Source organism: Arachis stenosperma, chromosome 3 (genome assembly GCF_014773155.1).
Source record: "Arachis stenosperma cultivar V10309 chromosome 3, arast.V10309.gnm1.PFL2, whole genome shotgun sequence".
NCBI classification, from domain to species: domain Eukaryota; kingdom Viridiplantae; phylum Streptophyta; class Magnoliopsida; order Fabales; family Fabaceae; genus Arachis; species Arachis stenosperma.
The window spans coordinates 138803859-138823991 of NC_080379.1; the positions used below are offsets into that span (position 1 = coordinate 138803859).

Here is a 20133-nt window from a genome sequence, read left to right on the forward strand (position 1 = left end):
ATCTTAATCTTGTGTAGAAAGCATGTGAAGCATGCATTATTCTCTTGGAATATGGTAATCTAGTAGTTTAATGTTTCCAAAGGTGCACATGAGGAGGAAAAATCTTGGTTTCTAGCTTGGTTGAATATACCATATATCCGAAGGAAACCAAATTCAATTTGGTTGTTGTACTAAACTCAAGAATATTTATTAAGAACGCTGTTTATAATTAGAGCTGAATATAATGCATCAACTGTTAATTACCTTGAAATGTTTGCAGCTTGCAGGGGTGTTTACAAGAACTAATAATCTGTTGGCATATACCCAATTTTCCTTGAATTAATGAAAGTTAAGAATCATGTTCTTCCAAAAGGAAATTCAGTTCATTAAGTACTTCCACGGCATTGTCAGTTGTTAAAATACTTTAAATAAGAGTTGGCTTGGCTGATCAAGATCCAGGAATGTCACAAGTAGCGTTTCTTTTACTAGTAAATCATCATTAGAGGGTCACTAATGCTGTACTTAAACCATAGTAGCATGTCCCAATTATTGGAGTTTTCTATTGTTTGAATTTAAATATATACAATTTGAAAAGTTTTGTGCAAAATCTAAAAGTTTTCTATTAAGTAATATGCATGGTTATTTGTCTTAATAATAATAATATAATTGATATAATCATTGTGCAACAGGAGAAGTTTATAAAAAAGTTGGCAGAAGTTCAGGCTCAACATGCCGAGGCTCAAGCACAGGGAATGGAGCTACAACCAATTGATGAAGACTTGATTTGGGAGGAAGTGTGTGGTGGACAAAAGAAGAATCGAGTTTACGGAAAAGGGTCATTCTTTTCTAGCTCTATCAAGTCTGGAACCACTTCTGCCAATTCTGTATCTGGAAGAGCACCAAGAAATCAAAATTCTGTTCCTGATTTGCGAGAACAGATTCATAATCTCAATGAAGAGCTTTTTCAGCGTGTTACTCAACAAATAGATGAGCGTATTAGTAAGTTGTTAGATACACGCTTGGCTCCTTTGGAAAAGACTCAAAAGAAATTAGAAAAGTTGGAACGGGCAATTGGAAAGGCCAAAAAGAAAAAGCTGAAACAGAAGAGATGGAATGAGGCTTATGTTAGCTATTATGAGAAGGTTAGAGCGTCAAGTAGTTCTAGTGCAGTTCCACTACCACCGCCACCGCCGCCACCCTCAATGTCTTCGGATGAGGGCTATGATGATGATGAGGATGAAGATGACACTGAAGACTATAGCTGATAGTTTTAGTATGGTTGAACAATATATACTAGGAATTATAGTTGATGATCAATACATTTTGTTTATGTTTTGAATTATATTGACTTTGCTTGTTCATAATACTTTTCTTTTAGTTTGATAATACGATGAATTTGTTTATGTTTTGAAATATTATAAATATTTAAATATAAATTAGATAAAAATTTGTATTAAATTTATATTTATTTTGTATGAAAATAATTTTATTTTGTAATTAGAAAAAGTAAAAAAAATTCTATTTTACTTTACAGACGGATTTACAGACGAATTTTCTGTCTGTAATTATGATTTTCCAAAGTTTAAATTACAGACAGAAAATTCGTCGAAAAATCCGTCTGTAATTACAAAGAGAAAATCCGTCGAAAAATCCGTCTGTAATTACAGACGGAAAATCCGTCTGAAAATTCGTCTGTAATTACAGACGGAAAATCCGTCTGAAAATCTGCCTGTAATTACAGACGAAAAATCTGTCTGAAAATCCGTCTGTAAGTTTGTCGCCTTCAGGAAATGGAGGGAGGGTTTATAGAGAGAAAATCCGTCGGTAAATCGTAAAAATCCGTCGGTAAATCGTAAAAATCCGTCGGTAATTTTCCGACGAAAAAAAATCCGTCGATAAATAATTTCCGACGGGGCTTTTACAGTGGGACAAAATCCGTCGGTAATTTCGTCGGTAACCAAAAATCCATCTGTAATAAAGACTAAATCTGTCTGTAAATCTGTTTGTATTTATCCATTTTCTAGTTGTGAATCCTAACTATTATTGCATAATTCATGACTTATTCTATTCATTTTTTTTCATGATAGTTATATTCTATCCTATCTATGTAACCATGAATAATTTATATAATAATTTTGGTAAATAAAAAATCAGTATTTTTGTGATAATAAATACTATATACATCATTGACTAAACTAACTGTATTTAATCAAATTTGATCTTTTTTAAATCATAAATTAATTAGAAAAATACAATTCATAAACCTAAAAATTAAAAAATATGATTGATTATGCAATTATATTGGTGATATCAAATTAAACTTTTAGATATACTCATTAATCATGAAAAGAAGAACTTCTATTGTACCTAATTTAAAGTATTTTATTTCTTATAAAGTCTATCAACTTTACTCTATTTTTTATTAATATTCAAAATTCCTACTAAAATAAATTTTTAGGTTTTACAAAATATAACATACATAATTTTGATTACAAACAAAATTAAGAACTTACCATTATTTTCTATCAATATTTAAATAAATTTTTAAGCTCATTACAAATTAAACATATTTGCAAGTTAAAAAATACTATGTGCATACAAAAAATTAAATATTAAAATAATTACTATGTATTAAGGTAATACATAGGAACGGAGTTATGTTATATTTTGAAAAAAAAAACTAAAAATTAATTTTATAAAAAATTAGTTAAATAAAAATTTATACATATTTTGTTAAAAAAAAATAAAGAGGGAGCATTGTCCCTCTTCCTTTACATAAGATTTTGTCTTTGTTATACATATTAATTTACATATTTTTAATTAAATAATTAACTATTAAAATAATTAAACTTAACATAATAGAAGAATCAAATAATAAATAAATAATTTAACTATTTTATAGTACTAAAATGAAAAATTTTATGAAAATCAAATGATATTTTTATACACAATAACTAAATTTTTTTTATCAAAGAAGAAAAATAACGCCATTTAGTGTAGGATGTTTGTTATAGTGCCTAAAAAGTGTTACCTAATTATTAAAATAGATAAAATAATTAATTCTAAATTTAAAAGTATAAAAATAAAAAAATTTTAAATATTTTAAAATTATTATAAAAAATAATTTAGATAAAAATTAAACATCAAACAAAAAATATTATAGAATTGTCTTAAGTGTAGCTCAGCCAAGACATATTACATATGGCGGCTGAAAAAAATGACTTTTAAAATTTGTCTAGAAGACAAGCTGACAACTTCAATCTTACAAAACTTGTTAAAGGAAAAAACAGTTGCATGTCTACTACATGCACCACCCAGCCTTCATGTTCGTCTGCCAAATTTGGACCTTGTATTTTCTTAATTATTATATCTAAATGGTTAACATTGTTGGAATACCATATTTTAAAAAAGATATCGGCATACGTAAACATCTTTCTAAATTATTATATTGTCATTAAAAATATTAAATTATTATTCAAATAATAATAAAACAAAATAAAATAAATATTTTAATATTTATATTCGTCTCAAATATTAATTAATTATTTTATTATTCATGTCATTAATTATTTATAAAAATTTTATTTATGATATAAATTTATATCTGTCATATAAATTTATATTCTCTTACTTTTCTTCGAATGTAATATCTTTTAATATGAAAAAAATCTTAGAAAAAAGAGAGTTAAAGAATTGATAGTTATGCTCGTTAAAATTAAAGATCGAAAACGTAAGAACAAGTTCAAAAACTTAACCTAATTAACTAGAAATGATGATTTGATTTAAAAGAAATTAAAATTTTAAAATTGAAAAAAAATGTATTTAATAGAAATGATAAAATTGATACTGTTATCAAATATCAAGAAAAACATAGCGTCAGTTAAAAAGATAATTATTAATGTTCATTAAGGAATAATTTATCCTTTATTTTAGTGACGTAGCACTTTTAAACAAGCTTTTAAAAAGACCACTTTTAATGGCAGTGAAAACCGGTTACCCAGGATCCAGGAAAAGTGGAAAACAAACGGTGAAGTAGTTTGTGACTGTGTTTGGATTTGGAAGATTAAGGGCACAGTTTTCGAAAAAGAGATGCATGGTGGCTCTCCTGCCCCCTGACAGTCAGATAGCCATACTCCATCTCCATCACTCCATGGATGGGCCTGACGAAGAACAGCAGCAGGTTTCGTCGAACTCCATCAAGAGCTGGGCCAAGCAGATTGAGGAGAGCTATCAGCTTCAGCTCCAGCTGGCACTTCGCCTCTCTTCGCAGTCTGCTTCTTCCGACAATCCCAATTTCCTTGACTTGCAACCCACCTCTTCCGATTCGGCCCAGGCAATGTCGCATCGTTTTTGGGTATTAATGTCTATTTTTTTCCCTTGGAATTTTTATTATATTATTAGTAGTGAATTCTATCCAACTTTTTCTAAAATAATAGGATAAAAAATAAGTTACTGTGACATGTCTTATGATTGTTGAATGAAATTAGTTGGCTTATCATATCTTGATAAAGACTTTATTGAAAAGCAGATCCAATTTCTTTTGCTCTTCACCCTTTTGTGTTCATAGCACCAAAAGAACATAAATGAAATGAGACTGAAATTGAAATGAAAATGAAATGCAAGCAAGATTTATATATAATTGCCTGAACGTTAGTCTCTCTAGCAAGTTCAATGAGTTTGGCGATACCTGCCTGCGAAGTGCGATGCATCATCAGATAATAGAATAAATGAAATGAAATGAAAGCCAATTAGGAAATGAATTAAACTTCCTTGTTAACCGAAGAGCAGACGAATTTGCCACAGCACGATTCAGGGTGCTCTGATTGTTCGTCCAGCACGAACTGTGTTATAGTCATGAGATCCGTAGGCTGTGCATATGTGCTTCAGTACATTCCCTTCAAGCTTAGTGAGATTTTGATAGTGGAGTTGGGTTGAATTTTGAGTAATTGAAGTTAATCATGATAAGTCAACTAATTTCATCTAATAACCAGGATAACTTACCTTAGAGGGTTGGATAGAATTTACCTAATTATTGTTGTTATGCTTCTTGTGAATGAATAACTTTAGGAAAAGTATAGGTAACTAATAATATTCTTGAACAATGTGTAAACAATGTGAATTAATAGGGTTAAAAGAGTAAATTTAATGAGTAGCATTAAATTAGGGTGTAGTGTACTTGTATTTGATTGGTGGTTGTTCATGTTGTTCAAGATAATCATTGTTCCCCTAGCACTCCTCATAACTTTAAATTTGGGGAAATAGGAGGATAGCTGTATGGGTGGCTTGGTGGAGGATCATACGTCCGATATCATCCGAGTATATAGTTAACCAAATAACTAAAAGTATAATATATAAATTTCAAATATATGAAGATATCTTTTATTATTACTATTTACTAGCATCCGTAGGGTTTCGTGCTGATTAAGTCACATTTCTTTAAAATTTTATTTTATGTATTTTTTTCTTTACCATTTTGTAACTTCTCTCGTCATGTTCATGGTTAGTTTTTGGAAATAAGAAAATTAGCCACCAAAGATTGTTAAAGTGGCCCATCTGTCCGTCAAGCTGCATTTTTAAATGAGAAATGCTATTTTGGCCAATACTGGCCAACTCTTGCAAAAGTTATTGGCATAAAAAATAAGATATTGGCCTGTTGCCTGTTGGCTAAAATTGATAAAAGGGGTTGACCCTTAACATTTCTCTTTTTAAATATAGATGTATATATTTTAAATGATATATGTTAGAGATATAATTATTCATGTGCTTCTTTCTATCGGTTTAAATTTTTAAGAAAAATAGTTTTATGATATAGTATTAGAGCTTCTTTGACTTAAAGGTCTAGAGTTCGATTCTTGTTGACTACAAAAAATTTTTTTTTCAACATAAGACAAATAAATATGGAGAATGAAGGTCTATGCAAAAGTTCATGCAAACTGAAAAATATGCTATTAGGGTTACGAGTAAACAACTTTCCTAGCCTGAAGCCTGAAGGTACATGTTAGATTTTCCATTATAATCATTTTAGAACTATTTCTGAAGGCCCACTATGACTATTTTGGAATTATTTCTGAGTTTGCACATACAACATTCAATCTACTGAACTGGTTGATATAAAAACAATTCTCATTATATTATTATTATTATTATTATTATTATTATTATTATTATTATTATTATTATTTGAAAAAAATTGAAAAGCCCTCTTTGAAAAAAATTGAATACCCCAGGCAAATTCAAACACAAACTAAATACAACAGAAGGATTGTTTTGAAAAGTAGGAGTGTGGTATTTGACAGGCTCTTTTAGATCAAATAATAAATGAAGTGAATCTAAATAATGCCAGAAATTAAATTAATTTCAAATATATGACAAATTTTCCCTGCTTCACACCTTTTATACTTCTGCTAATTTCTTCTTCATCTATGGCTTATATGATTAAAACACATAATTTATAGACTCCATACTAGAGTGATTTTATTTCATTTGTGTAAGTTTTCCTAGAGATGCAGAGTTCTATTAAGAACTTGAGTATGAGAAAAAGAAGAAAGCCACAGTTGCAGAAGAGTGATTAGAATAGGAGCTATTGTGTAAGTGAAGAGAATGCCACATACATATCTAAGTCATACTCTCTTTATATATGTTGAAGAGAGAAGATGAATCATAACCGCTTCTGTTATGTTACTCGAACTAATTAACCACACTAATATCTGTCACAACCTATAATAGGAAGTATATTAACGAACTACATGATTGCACAAATAATTTGGTCCAAAAATGCAATAATGGCCTGCTTTTAGCTTAAGCGAGGAAACTGTTTTTAAAAATAAAAGGGCACTGTCAAAAATTATCTGTTCAGTCATACACCTCCTGCTCTAATACGGTATTCTTACCAGAAATATACTGTAAATTGATTCTGTTGATTCTTTTCATTAATTAGGTGTGACAAAGTTCAATGTTGATTAGTAATTTGAGTAGTGACTTAACAGTTTATATTAACCTTTTTTACTTTTCTGCTTTAAATCTTAATCTAAGGAATTGCTCAATTGTCTTGACCTAAATCTGTCATTAATATCTGGAATTAATCAGTTATTTTCTGTTCTCACAATGGGCAGGTAAATGGTTGTTTGCAATACTCGGACAAAATTCTCGATGGCTTCTACCTAATCCATGGGGTGGATGCTTACACATGGTCGATAAGTTCTGATCTGCAGGATGTTGGTATAATTCCTTCATTTGAATCACTGATGTCAGTAGAACCTTGCGATGACTCGTCAATTGTAGTGGTTGCTATTGATAAATCCAAAGATCCTGGTTTGAGAGACCTGCAAAGTAGAGTAGTCAGTCTTTCAAGTAGCTGGAATTCTCCAAAATTTGCAGCTGTTCAGGTTGCAAATCTTGTTTATAGTAGGATGGGGTGAGGTTCATCTTTCTTCCATTTGGAAAAGTACAAGGAAAATATTTCCGTTACTCACAATTGCATTGCCATTGTCCTGACAAGCCTTTTATTTTCTTTTACATATATATTCTTTTTCTCCCTGAAAGTGGTGGACGTTCAACTAAGGAAAATTTAGGCTCACAGTGGAAGGAGTGCGCCCAAAAACTAAAGAGCTGCCTGAATTCTGTCATTCTTCCGATTGGAAGCTTAGCTGTTGGTCTTTGTGTTCACCGAGCATTGCTGTTTAAAGTATTGCACGTTATTTAAATTTTTATTTTGATTGATTTTCTGGGTATGTGCGTTCTTTTGTCCTCAATATCAATAAGATTATAAACATTTTTCTTATAATTCTTATTTCATTCCATTCATTGTTATGTTTAAGCAATTTGGAGTTTTTAATAAAGAATTTTCATAGTTAGTGTTAATTTGAATTCTGGTGACATGGTGCATTTGGGGACCTAATATCCACAATTAACAATTTAAATTTCAGGTGTTAGCTGACTTAATTGACTTACCATGCCGAATTGCTAAGGGATGCAAGTATTGTAGCAGGGATGTTGGCGCTTCATGCATAGTGCAATTTGATTCTGACAGGTTTGGTCATTAATTAAAATTTGCGTGAAAACTTCAAATGACTTTTAATTCTTATTATTTCTTGCTGTGGTTCATATTTGGATTAGCTTATTTTGGGTTTTAATAACAATATTATCTGATGATCAAAATGCTTCTTGATTCAACTTTTTGGGGAAGAAAAAAAGGTTTGTCAACTTGGCCTTCAAATTAATCCTTGGAAGATTTTCACATTGACTTGCTCCTTCATAGTATTAAAATTACCATCAATTTAAGGTGCAATTGATGTCTAAATATAACCAAATCTGGGAGGAAAGTAATCTTAAAAGATTGTGAGCTTTACACCAAATAGATTCAAAATGCTTATCTTTATCCACTGAACATGCTTGCATGAAAATCTATCACTGAAGGTGTGAGAATTAGGCTGCAACCAAATACTTCAAGTAGTGGCATATATGGCACATTGCTACAAAAAATGTGGCATCCTTTATTCTCCCTAAACCTGCAAAACTAGAAAAAGAAAATTGATATAAGGTAGCAGGGCAAACCCAAGTATGCAAAAGCAAATTTTGCTACCAGTTGATTAATATGGCACTTCAAATAGTAGAAGGCATAGAATTGGAACAATAAGAGCTGTAAAAAATAGTTCAAATCTTTGTTATTGTCCCTGTAAATGTAAATTGTGTTTCTTATTGCATTACGTAAAGTGTTGGTTGGTGTCCATATTCAAGTGGTGAACTTATTGGGTGAGCCTAAACAATTCAGCCACCTGTTTCACAATTTCAACATCTTTAGGTAAGTGATACACATGAGAACCTAGAAAACAATAGGAAATACATTAAATACTTTTTTTTTGGTTGGGATAAAAAGAGAATTTCTTAAGATGAGGAGAAGGATAATACAAATTGGGGATAAAGGATAGAAAATCAAAACAAAACAAAAGATTTATCTATAACGCATAGCTTTCAAATCTCCCAACTTATTTGAGAGGGAAAGTTTTCTATATAAATCATCAGCATTACACCAAAAAGATGCTAGATGTCTAATCCTGTCCCACAAAACTCGCTTGTAAGAAAATTTGTCATTAAAGGTGCGTGCATTACGCTCCAACTAAAGAGTTGTCCTAATTGCCTATGGAATAAACTTAGACAATTCTAATCAGATCAATAGTCTTTATTTGCTATAATAGCTTTTGTAAACTTTTATATCAATTGCTTGTTTTTCCTTCTAGCCGACCCCACCTATTGGGATAAGGCTTTGTTGTTGTTGTTGTTGCTGCTGCTGCTGCTGCTGCTGCTTGTTTTTCCTTCTGCATTGAATCTGCCAGGCATGATTTTGTTATCTGAAATAACCACGAAAAAAGGTTCAATTATAATAATAACAATATACTTCTGTGTACACCTTTCTAGGGAGTATATGATTGATTTAGTTGAAAGGCCTGGGTCAATGTGCCAGCCTGACTCTTTGCTGAACTCTGCATCATCAATGGTGGTCTCTTCACCATTATGTCACCCAAAGTTCAAGACAGTTGAAGCAGCTGAATATACTAAGACATTAGCCCAATTATTTTTCTTGGACAGTCAAGGATTGCACCATATATTTGATACAACATCAGGTTATTTTCTCTCTTCAGATGCATTTAGTATAATTATCAACTGGCACTAACTTCTATAGAAAAGGGAGGAAGTATTTTGTTTGCCATTTTTTTTATTAAAAACTACTGTTTCTTTTTTTCCTTTATTTTTTCTTCGTTTCTGTTGCGTGTGTCTTTAGTATATCTATTTGAATTTTCACATCTCGCATGCATTTTGTTATTGTATGAAATATTAAAAAGTATTATAGAGGGTCTAAAAGGATTTGGAAGGCTTAATTAGGTTCTTCTTTTCATATTCGTTTTGTGCTTTGTTAAATACTTAAATGTGAGAGGAGAGAAAGACAAAATAAAAAATTCCATGAGTTTTAGTTACGAAGCGGAAACTAGTTTATAGAACTTGAAAAAGGAATCTGTACATAATTACATTTAACTACTGTATCATAATAGATCCTATAATATCTTAACTCATTTATGCATAGATATTCTACTGTACATAATTACATTTAAACCTTCATTTTATCTACTCTCCTTACTAGGGTTAGTTTTATAGGACTTCTTTACGTTATGGCCAAACTACTTGAAGCTAACTTTCACCACCTCAGCCCTAACTTGTTTTGTGTATCTATTCATTCAATCCAACATTAAGCTTAAAGAATCTACCTATAACAACAATGTTATATGCACGCCAAAAATCAGCCATCATGTATTTTTATATAAATACATGTATTGTTTAACTCATTTTTTATGTCTATTTGCATTTCAATATGTCCTCTATAAGAGTGGTTGATTTGGTGGCTGATTTTTATAATCATATAGCATGATTTATAAATATATAAAAGGAGAAATGAAAGTCATTCTATGATGAATTAATGACATCTAAGTTTTTTTTTTCTCCATAAAAAAAGCTTACTATGTAAGCATGAAACTAATTTTATAACAACATAGAGAATGATATCAAGAAAATTAATCTTGTATAAAATCTATGATTTCTCACATTAAATTTTCTAACTATGTTCATTGCTCCTTTAAAATTTCATTACAATTCATTAGTTATATGTACAAATAATTCTAAGTATTGTATTTTATTTAATAAAGCAACTCAAAACAAGAGGTTTCTTCATATGTATCCAGGCATTCCAAATAGAAAAATATTTTATTGTTATGGATAAGACTCCATATCAAGAGTCCTACCTTTCGGGTTTAACTTTTATTGAGAAATTCTAGGTGACCAATACTTTTTCTTTATTTTTGTCTTACTTTTGAACTAACACTAGCCAACTCTCGCCTTTTTCTCACTAAAAGTGTTGGCCCCCTAGCATTCTTCTTTTTTTTTTCTTTCTAATATTATTATTATTGTTGTTGTTGTTGTTGTTGTTATTGTTACCAATACTTTGACAACTTGACAATGTAATTTATTTTCCCGTCCTTTTCTAATATTCTCTCCTTATTCTTTCTTTTTTTTATGTTAAAATATAAAATATCAAGAGACTCATCATGACCTTTTAAATTAAGTTAAAAAATATTTAAAAAATTATCCTCACTATTTCAATCATTTCTCTACTTTTTAATTTATCTTTACTTTTTTCACTTAATAACTATGTTCATAACAAACTTAACAGTAAATTCTAACTAGGAATAATATATATATAATAAATATAAAGAAAATGGAAAGTATATGTACCACTTAAATAAATGTAACGTAATGTAGCTAAATATAATACAAATAAATGATATTTTAGTTTTAATCATAGTTACTTTTTTAAAGATTTTTACTGGTTTAGGATTCAGAGTTCAAACTTTTTTAACATAATAAATATTGAAAGTATTAAAATATTTAATTTTTCAATACACCATTTTTTAATTTCAGAAACCAATTTTTGTGAAAGAAGTTAAATTTATTTCTATTGAAATTCTTATTTTTCCTGCTTGGATCTACATCTTGTCAAAATAATTTTGGCGATACATTTACTAAAATTTCAGATTTGCATCATGCAGGTGGTAAAATTAATCTTAGTGACAGAATGGATGTAAAAGAAACTAGAACTTCTAGTGCACACTATGCCCATGGGAATGACCACCTAGTTGCATCGGGTAAGCATGAACCATCTTTACTAACTTGAAGAAAAGAAGAAAGAGAAAGAATGGTCTATCACTTCCTTTTAGAGTAGATCACATGTAAGGTAAATGCTATAATGGCTATCATTATGGTGGCTATGAAATTTTGACAATGTAGAAGGTGTGAGAGGAGCAAGAGTGGACTCATTGAGAGAGAAACCAGATACGAAGATCAGCAATAGAGCTTGGATTTCATCAAATCGAAAATCTCAGTTTACGTTACCTGAGCTTCTGCCTTATATACAACAAGTTGATGCTAACAGAAAACAGAAACTGAACAGAAAAGTAACTAACGTACCAGCTGACAAGTGAACCAACTAATCACACTAACTATAGCTACTTGCAAGTTAACTAACTGATCCACTACTATAATTAGTAACCTATCAAGCCATTGAGCTAGGTAACAAGCAACACTTAAAAAGTGTAGCTAAAATTAAGGTTACATGTTTTTACTATTTCATAATACATTTTTAATTTAAAAATAAAAAAAGTAAAAAGTGTGATAAAATTAAATACTGTTGATAAATAATAAAAAAAAAATCTAACTTTAATTTTAATTGCACTTTTTAAGTGTTATGAAAATTTCATAGCCACCATATCCACCATAATGATAATCACCATAGAATCCACCCACATTGTGGTTATTTGGTGTTTAATTTACCTAACCTGCTGAAAGATCGAGCTATCTCTTATCATAGAGTAGATCATAAGTGGAATGACGTATGATTCATTTTTTCAATTTGCTTTTATAAACAATTTTGACGTGCTTTTACTAGTCCCACCTTATTTTGGCATGTATGGGAAAAATGCTTTTGGACACTCATAGGAGATGCAGATCTAGTAGAGTACTCCAATATTAAAAGAGAGGGGAACTTATAAAAACCATAGGTGATAGTATGAAAGATATTTAAAAGTTAAAGGAATGAATGTAACATGACAATAACAAGACACTACAATGCCATTAAATTTAATGTAGAAAATCCCATCAAATTGGACAAAGTTTAGTTGTGTTCTATTAGAAATTATCATGCAATGGAATTAGACCTTACCATATGATATGCCTTCATCTGCAGGTCTTAGTGCAGATGACTACGTTTCCGTTACTGAAACAAACCCGTCTGTAGTTGATCTTGGTGTGGAGGACCTAGATATAACATGGAGTGAACTTGTTCTGAAGGAGAACATTGGGGCAGGTACTGTATATGAAGCATCATTCATTATATATATACGATTGGTCCTTAACGGTATTATAGCTTCAATTAGTCCTTCAAAGATGTTCAATATCGATCTGGTCTTCAACTGTATACAATATCAATTGATTTAAGATTGACATTAATCTCCTAGTATGCAGTGATAGGATGGAATTACATTGGTGTCAGATTTGGTGCAACTTATTGCAATAATTTTCTAAAAGATATAATTTTTATTGGTTCAACCATTTATAGTGATCATTTATAATTCATTTGTGTTAAATTTTGAAAAACCTGTACATCAATACCAATGTAATCAGAGAACTCTTATTTTTTGTGCAGTAAAATATTATTGTTGTTGTTGTTAATTTTGTAGTATATAAAATTGTACTAAGATATGAACCTTTAATCTAATGGTAGGTTTTTTTTAAAGGATTTCACCAATAAAATATTGTTTACATTGTTTAAAGTAAACTAAATATTATACAGTATATTACTGATTCTGCTGAAGCATTCTGCATATCTTAGAAAATGTATTGTCAAACAATAGAATAAGGCATTATAACTGTTTTCCAGGGTCATTTGGAACTGTCATTCGTGCAGATTGGCGTGGTTCTGTAAGGATTTATTTTCTTTCAGTGTTTGCTCTCTAATCGTTCCATATTTAATGTTTTACTGTTTAGGTTGGAGATGATTCTGGTTTGTTTGATTATAAAAAAAAATTAAGCTTGTAAAAAAGGTGATTTTTTTTATAGTGATTCTTTGGAAAGCAGAATCCATTTCGTGTTTGGATAGGGTGTTACTCCCCTTCAACCTATAGCATAGATGTTAATCATGCTCAGCTTGTCAAAAATATAGTATAATCTATTCTTATTCACTGCTAACCACTAAGGTTAAGTTTTGAAGTGAAAATACTGCAGAAATTGCAGGAGTGCATGACTAATTGTTTGTGCAAATATGATACTCATTAATTTCAGTATCATTCTAGATTTCATGTTTTAATGTTGTTCTTTCCTCGTTGAAAGTGTTTAATGATGCCAATATTATATGCTAACAGTATAACCTTTTAGGATGTTGCTGTGAAGATTCTTAAGGTGCAAGATTTTGATTCTGAGCGAATAGAAGAGTTTCTGAAGGAGGTATGTCATAATATCCAGTTTTATCTGTTTAGATGTGGGTATGTCTCTCTCTCGCTCTCTCTGGGTATGTAAAGGGTCTTCTCTCTCTCTCTGTGTGTGATTACACTTCAGTATCCTGTTTCATTTTATAGGTCTCCCTAATGAAGCGCATGCGGCACCCAAACATTGTACTTCTGATGGGTGCAGTATTTCAACCCCCAAGGTTATCTATAGTAACAGAATATTTATCAAGGTACATTAATTTCTTGTACCAGATATGCTTGTATTGTTCCTCATTTATGCCCTTGGTTGGATATATTTTAGGCTGAAATAGATGAAACAAATACTCTCCTTTTTTTGCAGAGGCAGCTTGTATGAACTTCTGCGCATGCCTGGTGTTGGAATATCACTCAGTGAGATGCGTCGTTTAAGCATGGCTTATGATGTGGTACACCTTCACTGATCAAAGCTGCTAGTTGTCTTTTGTCATTTTTTGCTTCTACGAGAAAGTAATGCATTGTCATTTGCGGATTAGACTTTGTGTGATACTTATATGTTTTGTCTAGGCAAGTGGAATGAATTATCTCCATCAAATGAGACCTCCCATTGTTCATGGAGATTTGAAGTCCCCAAATCTTTTGGTTGACAATACATACACTGTCAAGGTAACTGTTGTAGACAAGTTTTTCTGCAGTTTGCTTAGATTTTTCTGATACTTTAAAGTTTGAACAATTAAAGCAAGATCTAGTGCTGACCTTAGGAGCAGCTTCTAAGGAGAGGATTTCCCAAGTGATTATGCAGCCAGGCCACACCTTAAGCCAATGCCAGAATTAACATACATCTCTAATGCCCAAGACCAAAGATTTGGAGTGTGTAAAAAACATCATTAGGTAGACTGAAATAGAGTATTGGATATGCTCTTGGAGTGGTACCAATGAGATATCGCCCAATGTCCCAATGTATCTGTATTATTATTTCCGGAAAGGAAAGTGCAACAAAGGTATTAATGAATTCGAGAGACCTGATTAACTCCTAGCCTTAGCTCATCCCATCTTTCTCCATACCCTCTCACTAGTTCCCTATAACCCTTTATAGTTTCCATCTATCTCTCATAACACAGAGCTCACTCTGTCGCTCACTTACCAGATAGGCAAGTTAGTTACAAAACCCACCCTAATCCATAGTTCCTCGATTACAATTACATCCCTAATTTCTAATTGGCATGGTATGTAACACCATCCTATATCCGTGTTCTAACACCAATCGTTAAATTAGCTCTTAAGTCATGCCTCTAGCCAATGTGGAACTTTGCTAGTAAACCATTTATTGGTTTCATTGATGGAGTTTTAACAGGCTTCTGCCCTGTCATTGCCACATTGGTAAACATTTTTTATTTTCAGAGATAGGTACCCATAGGTATCCATGTGTTTCCTATGATAAATGAAATTTAGAATTTTCAATAGAGAAACATAAAGAAAAACGGGTTTGTCATGATTTAAAGTAAACTGCATAAAAATAATTGAACGTCACAAGTAACATTCCTGGTTGCCAAATGGCCATACTGCATGGTGTTGCCATCAAAATGTAGGAGGTGAACCATGTTTCACATTTGCTCAAAAGCAGCTGTGTCATGATCCACGGCAGCAATATCTTTATACTCGTCCCAAAAACTTGAGTGTACAAAGAAGCTTTCTGGAAATGGTGCTCCCAGGTGTGTGTATGTAGTTGGTCATTGATGTCTGTGATTTCTGTTGGCTGCAGAGAGTGCTCTTGCTGATTGGATACTTTTAAAGCTGTGAGCCAGCATTAATTGTGGCGAGAAAGGATCTATTCTGAGACTTGAGGGATCACACATACCAACATTTGAGCATTCATTTCCCATCTCTTGATGTGCTGGGGCGTATGGTAGACTCGCAACAAAAGATGATAATATTTTTTGCAGGATAATACAACATAAGCTTCAAATAACAACGAATCAGAAACTAATGTTACATTAGCTCCTGTGTCATCTCCAACCAACACAAAACTATCCATCAGGATCCTTCTAAGCTGACTGGACTAGGTTTACTTGCAGGATTTTGACATGGCTGGACTCTCCCATTTTTTTTCTTTTCCTAAGTAACACCTGTTTACTTTTACATTGCTAGACACGGAGTTGGTTCCTTGTTTGCTCACTACCTCATTTTAATCGCGGTAGATGTTTTCTCTCATACTACGGAGAATTTTAAATACTCTCTACTTCCCCAGACAGCCTCTTCTCCTGCATGAGTAGTGATGTTGATGGAGAGTTTCAATTCCTTAATAGTCTTTACCGTGTCTGTAACTGTTAATGATCTAAGACCTTTCTTAGATTCAATGGTTCCAGTTCCTCACTCCAGATGCAAACCAGCAGGCTGAAACTCAAATTATTTGAACTCCAAGAAGGGTCACATAGCTACAATAGGGTTGCACCAACCCTCTCAGAGAACTCAAGTGGTTGACGAATTCTCGCAATCCAATTTTACTCCACCATACTGATCAGCCACCTATAGTTGCCATCTCTCTTAAACTTTTGTGATGCCAATTACATTTTTATTACTTTACATCTATGCTAGGACAGTATACTCGCTGTTATTCTCCTCTCTCTCTCTCTCTCTCTCACACACACACACACATTAATTCAAGCAAGAATTTGAGTATACACCCCAATCCTTGTCATAATACTAAATGAATGAAAGGGCATCTAGCTGTTCCCCTGTTGGCACTTAAAAACAAACTTAGCTGTTCCCCTGTTGGCACTTAAAAACAAACTTACACTTGGATGGTGCAGGAACCTAATAATTAATGTTATTCACCCGTTGTAACAATGACGAAGTCCAAATGCTCAAACTTATGAATAAAATGTATCTATTGACATTCACTTTTGTCATATTTACTCCAGGTAGCTGACTTTGGCCTTTCACGTACAAAGGCAAATACATTCCTTTCATCTAAAACCGCCGCTGGGACAGTAAGTTCTATTCATTGACTGAAAATAAAAAGTGTTCTTTGATTGCATTAATAAGTCATATAAAAAATTCTTTGTTGGTTTCACATTCTAATCCTTCTTCCTGCCTTCTGAAAATGATCAGCCTGAATGGATGGCGCCAGAAGTCATCCTAGGTAAACCATCAAATGAAAAATGCGATGTATTCAGCTTTGGTGTAATATTGTGGGAACTAGTTACCCTGGAACAGCCATGGAGACAGTTAAATCCTTCACAGGTTAGATTATTTACTCTGACATGGTCTTTTTTTTTTAGGATGCATACAACCCCCCCCCCCCCTCCCCCCCTCTCCTCCTCGTCCTCCTCCTCCTCTGGGTGCGACCATTTTCCAGACCTTGCACAACGTGGGATACTTTGCACTGGGCTGCCCCTTCAATGTATACATCAAAATTCAAATCATATATTTATGCTTTATTTCACGAATAGAATACTGTTAGTGCAGGTTGTTGCAGCTGTTGGTTTTATGGACCAAAGACTAGAGATTCCAAGCCATGTAAATCCTCTAGTGACTGCGTTGATTGAGCTCTGTTGGGATACGTAAGATTAAACAAATCATAATTCTTTTTTTTTTTTGAATAAACAAATTATCTTACTGCAACAGATTCATGCACGTTTTGCAACATCTTGTGCATTTTGTACCTCTACTTTTTCAATTGATATCCCAAAACTTTGTTTCATGCTGTAGTGATCCCACAAGACGCCCTTCTTTCTCCCATGTTATGAAACGTTTGCGGCAAATAACTGCCGATGCAAATGGGTGAACAAGTCCATGCAAAATAATCCTCAAATTGTGTACAGAAAACAGACAGCAATACTGAAGCAAGAAAATTGAAAGGGATCAAATTGACTCTGTTGCCTTAATTGGATTAATTTAAATGCATCAACATCATCGTTGATTATCATCATTATTATTATCATTATTATTATTATTATCATCATCATTATTATCATTATTATTATTGTCGTCGTAGTCGGATAACTATAAATTGAACTAGATTTACACCCGCAAAATGTGCGAAAAATTAATACTATAAATTTTTTATACAAATTTTTTGGATAACTAGAATAATAATAAAGGAATTTTGAGTTTTATAGTTACTTATAAAATAATTTATACAACTCTTAAAACATATATAATAAATTTTATAGTAGAGTAAATAATATTTTTTATCATGAAAGATTTAGATGTTTGATAAAACTGATCATAAGAAATTAAAACTAAAGTTATATCTATATAAGATAAGTTTTGTTCTATAAAAATGATCAATTATTAAATTTGTTTATAATTTCGTAAATACTATTTTTCTTTCGTCTTTTTTCCCTAATCCTAACCTAGTAATTTAATTGTCCTTTCCTCCTTTTGCCTTCCATCCTTCTTTGCCACCACAATTCCTTCCACTATCACCATTCCCTCCATCTATCTCATCCTTCCTTTTTCTTTGACCATCACCAACACCACCACCACTACTGCTCCATTTCCTTCTCCATCCTCCCCCCCAACCACCTTTCACTACCCTTTCCTCTTCCCTCGTCTCTTCCCCTAATGCTGGCACCCGCCTCATGGCCCTCCTCATCAAAAGAAAACAACAATGAAGTATTTTCTTATTAGGTAGGGTTGATTATATGGATCAAACGATGTTATTGAATTCTATTATGTATCATGTCTATAGAGAAACTATTTACATGTAGATGTTATTTGACCACCTCATGAATGGTCATCCTAAGTCTTCTTTTGCCTTTCACCCCTTGTCCATGTTCCATCTCATCCATCCTCTTGACTGGGTGTTCTGTCGGTCTTCTTCTCATATGTCCAAACCACTTGAGACGTGATTCTACCATCTTTTCTATAATAGGTGCTACTCCAACTCTCTCTCTTATAACTTCGTTCCTTATTCTATCCAATCGTGTATGACCACTCATCCATCTCAACATCTTCATTTCTGCTACACTTATATTCGTGCTCTCCTTTAGCCGCCCAACACTTTGTACCATAAAGCATAGCCGGTCTAATAGCAGTGCAATAGAATTTACCTTTACGTTTTAAAGGTATTTTTTTGTCACATATAAAATCAGACGCACTCCGCCATTTTGACCAACTTGGTCAGATCCTATGATTTACATAATATTCATTCTCTCTATTATCCTGTATGATACACCCAAGTAAGGGTGTTCAGATCCAAACCGGTAAAAAAAAATGTAAAATCGCACCAATCCAAACCGAAAATCGTTTCAAACCGCTCAATTTTGGATTTTTTAGATTTTGGATCGGTTTCATTGCGGTTCAATTCGGTTTACGGTTTCACTTTCTGCACAACCAAACCGAACCACATATAACAACAACAACAACAACAACAACAACAACAACAACAACAACAACAACAACAACAACAACAACAACAACAATAATAATAATAATAATACCCAATCACGAGTCACCCATAGCGCTGCACACATTCATTTCCCATTTCTCATTCCTCCCAAACAAACACAAACCCTAATGATATAACCTAAAGAAAGAAACCCTACTCAGTACCCACAACTCTTCACTCTTACTCACTCACAGTCTCTCACCGTATCTCACAGAGTCACAGACTCACACACTCCTCAAACCTCACTCACCCTCACCGTCACACGTCGAGTCGTCGACCCCATCCACCGCCTCCTCTTTGACGCTGCTGTTGCCTCCTCTTCTTGGTGAGTTTTTACGTTTTTTTATATGATGATCATATCAAAGTGCACACGATTTTCTAGTCTATTTTAAGCTCAATCATCAAATAATTAATATTTGATTTTCAAACCATAGTTATTATAATAATATCCACGAACCACCCCCAATCCTGTTTTCTTGATGACTTTTTTATTAAAAATAAAAAGAAATAGTTTTTCTCCTCTATTTCTGTTAATGTATTGAATTTGAAGTCAATTTGTTCTTGTTACTTTGACATTGTGTTAAATTTATTATTTTTGACAATTTGTTCTTATTATCTTTGAAAATTTGTTATATTAAATTTTATGTTGTACTTTTGTAGATTTTATATTTGTGCAGTTTGATTTTAGCTTTTAATTGGAAGGTCAATAATGTCAGCTTCATATCCTGAGGTAATATT

General features: G+C 32.3%; 1 protein-coding gene across 2 annotated transcripts; it reads left to right on the forward strand.

Moving 5' to 3' along the window:
* The first annotated feature begins 3959 nt into the window (after nucleotides 1-3959).
* Nucleotides 3960-17961, forward strand: LOC130968793 (serine/threonine-protein kinase CTR1-like). 2 transcript variants are annotated; one of them, XM_057894255.1, is made up of 16 exons: nucleotides 3961-4333; nucleotides 7092-7393; nucleotides 7522-7663; nucleotides 7905-8008; nucleotides 9394-9599; nucleotides 11574-11669; nucleotides 12767-12886; nucleotides 13460-13500; nucleotides 13954-14022; nucleotides 14154-14254; nucleotides 14365-14449; nucleotides 14568-14666; nucleotides 16922-16990; nucleotides 17112-17243; nucleotides 17469-17563; nucleotides 17712-17961. In XM_057894255.1, the coding sequence occupies exons 1-16, from the start codon at nucleotides 4073-4075 to the stop codon at nucleotides 17785-17787; spliced, it is 1998 nt and encodes a 665-aa protein (XP_057750238.1). In that variant the 5' UTR covers nucleotides 3961-4072; the 3' UTR covers nucleotides 17788-17961. The 2 variants fall into 2 exon arrangements, with proteins under 2 accessions (XP_057750240.1, XP_057750238.1); XM_057894257.1 differs by lacking the exons at nucleotides 16922-16990; nucleotides 17112-17243; nucleotides 17469-17563; nucleotides 17712-17961 and adding an exon at nucleotides 15763-16905 and having other exon boundaries at nucleotides 3960-4333.
* Nucleotides 17962-20133: the final 2172 nt, after the last annotated feature.